This window comes from Myotis lucifugus, unplaced genomic scaffold (assembly GCF_000147115.1).
Source record: "Myotis lucifugus unplaced genomic scaffold, Myoluc2.0 scaffold_1351, whole genome shotgun sequence".
NCBI lineage: Eukaryota > Metazoa > Chordata > Mammalia > Chiroptera > Vespertilionidae > Myotis > Myotis lucifugus.
In genome coordinates, this window is record NW_005872399.1 from 22830 (window position 1) to 28283 (window position 5454).

The window sequence follows — 5454 nt, forward strand, 5'->3', positions numbered from 1 at the left end:
ATTGCCCATCGCTCAGTCAAGTCATAAGGCTTACCGGCTTCCACTCGATGCCCGGCCCCCCTCCCCGTTTCCACCCCCTCCCCCGGCCTGGGCTTCGCCTCACTTGCTCTAATAAAAAGTTCACCAGCAGATACCGACTTCCAGTTCCCAGCACGCTGCACGGGTCCCGGATGGATCCCGCACGGTGACTGCGGGCCTGGGTCAGGGCCAGGGCCTCCGGAAAAGGCGGGGTCAGGGCTCCGGAGCCGCTCACCACCAGGGCTGGGGACGCGGGCTGCGCGCGCCTGGGCACCTCCCGCGCTCGGAGACCTTTGCCTCTCCTGGGCGCCCTTCGAATCCTGTCGAACGCACTTGGAGCGCTTCCCGGCTCCTGGGAGCTCCGGCATCTTCCTCTCACCGCGCTCCAGCTGCTCAGTGCCCCTCGAATCCTGCTGTCCCGCGCTCGGAGGCCTTCACCGCTCCTTGGTGCTTCCGCGTCTGCCTCTCCCCGCGCTCCGGGCCGACCGCCGAACGTGGGCGCCTCCGCTCTATCCTGCCTCTGCCTTGGGCAGAGCCCTTCGCCGCACCTGGGGCCCCCGCACCTGCCCCCCACGCTCCGGGCCCTTCGCTGTACTTGGCTGCCTCCGGTGCTGTCTGCCCTGCTCACAAGGCGCCAGGGCCGTCGGCGAAGCTCAGCCCGGCCTGGGCTGCTCCGTTTTAGTTTCCTCCTCTCGGGGGAACTCCGCCTCCCGCCCACCTCTCCCTCAAGGAGGCAAATTGGAAAAGGGCTGCGGAGGGGAGCCCACTGGAAAGTTGGACGCTGACCGGACGTTTTGGCGCCTGGCGGTATCCAGGCCCCGGCGGTATCCAGGCCCCGCCACAAGGGCACCTGGGCGAGTCCAGGACCTCTAGGTCAGAATCCGCGGGAGGTGAGCAGCTCACGATGGTCTCCGGTCGCTGTTGAACTGGGTGTGAGACCAGTTGGGAGCGAGATAGAGACCTGCGGGGCTGTCTTGCAATGGGAGGACAGCAACTCCAGCAGACATGGGCACTCCTTTTGAGGGGCGGAATGGAAGGAATAGGGGCTTAGTGTACTCGGTGGGCGCTGTTTAGTGGCCTAATGGTCCATATAGGATCAAGGGCTTAGTATTTCGCAGGTGTCGATTGGTGGTTCAGTGTATAGTCCATATAAGGTACATGGTTAGTCTCTCTAGTATTTCTGGGCTGCAGGTTATGTCATACTCTGCCCACCAGTTGGGGGAAGGGAGGACATATCACTGGGCCCAGAGGTAGACCATCTCCTCCTTCCTCCAAGGATGGGCTAAGGGTGAGGGTGGGGGTGGATATAATTTTCATTGATTTCTGTCTCTCAAAATCAGCTTTAAAAATATAGTTTTTAAAGTCTCAAAATTTCTATTATCTTTAAATGTATTGCTAGGAGCAATCTCATTTTTATATATTTCCCTAGCACTTTATTTTGAATGTATGTCTTAACTCTAAAGATTTTCTAGCTTTTATGTATTATTTTATATTTTTTCTTTATTGATTAAGGTATTACATATGTGTCCTTATATGTATTATTTTATATCCATTAAGCTATTTGTGCCCATAGCTTATTTTCCCTACTAGACTGACAGCAACTTGGAGACAATACAATATTCTAATTGGGCCTTAGCTGGGTGCTCAGTTGGTTAGAGGTTTGTCTCATACACAAAAGGTGGCAGGTTTGATTCCTGGTCAGGGCACATACCTAGGTTTCAGGTTCAATTCCCATTTGGGGTATGTAGGGCATGTACAGGAAGGCTATTGATAGATGTTTCTCTCTCATATTGATGTTTTCCCCTCTGTCTCTCTCTCCCACCGCCTCCCTCTAAAATTCAATAAGCATGTCCTGGGATGAAGATTTAAATATATCTACATTAATAAAAGACAAACATGCAAATTGACCATGCCTTCGCTATGCCTTAAGCCACGCCCACCAGACAATCAGAGTGACTGTATGCAAATTAACCCAACCAAGATGGCGGCCAGCAGCCACAGACTGGACCAAGCAGGAGGCTTGGTTGCCCCAGTGATGGAGGAAGCCAAGCTTCCCGCTGCCATGGCCAGCTCTGAGCTCCACTCAAGGAAACAAATTTCAATTATAGAAGATAATAAACCCCAGATACCTGCTTTCAGCTGGCCGTGGCCATGGAGCTGGAGTGAGCAGGAGGCTTGGGTTGCCCCTGGTGATGGAGGAAGCCAAGCTTCCCACCCGCCCTGGCCAGCTCTGAGCTCCACTCAAGGCTACAAAGTTTCAATTATAGAAGGAAAATAAATCCCAGAATAAAAGAAGAAAATAAAAAAAGGAGAGGCTGGGAGCTTCCATCGCCAGGGGGCTTGGCCAACCTGAAAACAGCCCTCAGCCCCTCACCCATACTGGCCAGGCACCCCAGTGGGGACCCCCCACCCTAAAGAGGGTGTGGCCAGCGTGAAAACATCCATCAGCCCCTCACTCAGGCTGGCCAAACTTCCATGGGGTGAGGGTACCCACTCCGGGGAGGGGGATGGCTTGACCAGCCTGCAAACAGCCACCAGGCCCTCACCCAGGCTAGCCAGACACCCCAGCGGGACCCCCACCCTGATCCGGGACACCCTTCAGGGCAAACCAGCCAGCCCCTACTTGTGCACCAGGCCTCTATTCTATATAATAAAAGGGTAATATGCAAATTGACCCTAACAGCAGAACGACTGGGAATGACTGGTCACTATGACACACACTGACCACCAGGGGGCAGATGCTCAATGCAGGAGCTGTCCCCTGGTGATCAGTGCACTCCCACAGGGGGAGCTCTGCTCAGCCACAAGCCAGGCTGATGGATGCCAGCACAGTGGTGGTGGCGGGAGCCCCTCCCGCCTCCTCAGCAGCACTAAGGATGTCTGACTGCAGCTTAGGCCTGCTCCCTGCTGGAAAGTGGACATCCCCCAAGCCTGCCGGTATGCCAGAGGATGTCTAACTGCCAGCTTGGGCCCGATCCCCCAGAGAGCGGGCCTAAGCCAGCAGGTGGACATCCTCCGAGGGGTCCCCAGACTGCGAGAGGGTACAGGCTGGGCTGAGGGACCCCCCCTGCCCCCACTGCCAAGTGCAAAATTTTTGTGCACAAGGCTCTAGGATATATATATATATATATATATATATATATATATATATGTAAATTGGGTTTTGCATCCCAGAATTTACAGTGCAGTGCTTTACTCTTGAAGCAGCACTCAGTAAATATTTAATCAAAAGGATGAATTCATGTTGACATGAACATACTGGTGATAGACTCATGTTTAGCTATGTTTAATTGGGAACAATTCTACATTTTCAGAATATGCAGGTTCCCAGGGAGGCCTGGTACTGGCTGAGGCTCGAAGAGGAGACTGAAGAAGAGGAAGAGGAAGAAAACGAACAAAATGAAGATGAATATGAGAGTGACGATTTAAGTGTATGTTTTGGGACCATTTCCTTGAGCAGGGTGTCTCAGCATTGGCACTATTGACATTTTGAGCCAGGTAGTGGTTTGTTCTGGGGTGCTGTTCTGTGTATTGTAAGATGCCTGTTGCACTTGTGACAACCGAAAATATCTCCAGACATTGTGAAATGTCCTCTGAGGGGAAATCACCCCTAGTTGAGAACTACTGCCTTACAGGTTTGTTAACCCCAGATCAAAACTTTATCATGTTTCCCTTTAGCTTCAGTATACCCTCTCATCTCCGCTCTAGTGTGGTTGATGGATTAGCTGCAAATGTAAATTATTTTCATTTTTACCTTGTTTCCTGTTAAACTTGTGGAATTGATTCTCATAAGTACCCTTCTTCCCCACCCACAAACAAAACAAAGCAAACCTCAATTCAAAGAAAGAGGAGATTATGCAACAAGTCACTACACATTTCTATGGTTACATGTACATAAGACTTTGGTAGGAAACATTAAAAATTTGAAAAACCTATGTTCCACTTAAATGGGAGACCACTGATGAGAACTGTAATGGCACAGGGAGCAGTGTTCTCCCTCATCCCACTGGGGAAGGTAGATTCTTTGACAGTAGAAGTGGTCTTTAAACAATCCTCATCCTAATAGAGCCAGCCAAATTCTATTTCTGAATGTTAACAGGTAGTCTTTATTCTGTCTGGAAAACTTGTGAAAATAATCAGGGTAGCTGGTAAAGTGGGACACATGCTAAAACATTCTGCCTTTCACACCTCTCCTGACTGGAAGAGAGTGTAGCGGAAGATTTATGGCCTTGGGCTAGTTCAGCAGGATCCCAGAGACCAGAAAACCAAGATCCTGGTCAATGTGAACCATTAATGTGCTTGTGTCCTATATCTAGGTACTGGACAAATTACAAATATTGACGAGTTATTTAAGAGAAGAACATCTGTATTGTATTTGGTGTGGAACAGCCTATGAAGGTAAGAAAATGCTTTAAACTTTTAAAAAATATTGAATACAAATGCTCTTTGATTTTAACTTTATTTTTTTTTTATGAATGTCATATTTCCCATAGATAATGGAAATTTCTTATTCTATCCAAAAGGTAATGTAGAATCAATGTCTTAAATAAGTAGTAAGCATAGAAATAATTGAGGCCTTGTTAAAGGTGTTTTTAACTGTTTGGAAACAAAGTGCAGAAGGGAATTTTTCAGTCTTTTATTCACTTAAGGGTAATTTTTTATGCTTTATTTTTAATCTTTCTTAAGTTATAGATACTTCAAAGATATATTAGCTTTTTAGAACTCATTATTATATAAATAGAATATTTGTCCCTGAACCATAAAAATCATGTTGAAATCCACTTTTTTTTTTAATTTTAGAAAGAAATGGTTTAAAACTTGTCATATGTATTACAGAGCCAAGTGCTTTCCCTTCTAATACAGTTGCCCATGCTGGCTTTATTAACTTGAATTTAAGGGCTTTGAACTTGAGAGAAGAATTTTTGGTTATTGTTGTTTTTACGAGTAACTTTTCCTGGTTTAACAATCAGGAGCAAACAAAGCTACAAAATGCATGTTATGTTGAAATAATTTTCTAGAATAGTTTACAAGTCTTCTATTTTCTTCATGTAAATTACAGATAAAGACGACCTGTCTTCAAATTGCCCAGGACCAACTTCTGCAGATCATGACTAAGATTCTCAATAAAGTAGAAACTTGGAAAATGCTGTTGTTTCCTACACAGTTAAGCCGTTAGAATTCCCAATAATTTGTATGTTTTTTTTCTACTTTAGAGGTACTTTGTACTTTAAAATATAAAAGTTCATGGACTCCAAAATTAAATAATGGAATGCTTTTTAGAACACCAGATGGGCCATTACAAGTTATGGCTCTATTGTGATGCTTATGGAATTTAAGGACACCAACAGGTAACTCTCTTATTCCCCTCTTCACTTCGGAACAAGTTAAAAAATAAGATGTGGAAGTCAGATATCACAATATCAGCTTTATTGTCCA

At 46.7% G+C, this 5454-nt stretch overlaps 1 protein-coding gene across 2 annotated transcripts; it reads left to right on the plus strand.

Moving 5' to 3' along the window:
* Positions 1 to 259: 259 nt before the first annotated feature.
* LOC102421158 (G patch domain-containing protein 11-like) lies at positions 260 to 5163 on the plus strand. Of its 2 annotated transcripts, none has more exons than XM_006107690.3 (4): positions 260 to 908; positions 3333 to 3449; positions 4335 to 4416; positions 5078 to 5163. In XM_006107690.3, the coding sequence occupies exons 2-4, from the start codon at positions 3336 to 3338 to the stop codon at positions 5131 to 5133; spliced, it is 252 nt and encodes an 83-aa protein (XP_006107752.1). In that variant the 5' UTR covers positions 260 to 908; positions 3333 to 3335; the 3' UTR covers positions 5134 to 5163. The 2 variants fall into 2 exon arrangements, with proteins under 2 accessions (XP_006107752.1, XP_023604156.1); XM_023748388.1 differs by lacking the exon at positions 260 to 908 and adding an exon at positions 953 to 1021 and having other exon boundaries at positions 3331 to 3449.
* Positions 5164 to 5454: the final 291 nt, after the last annotated feature.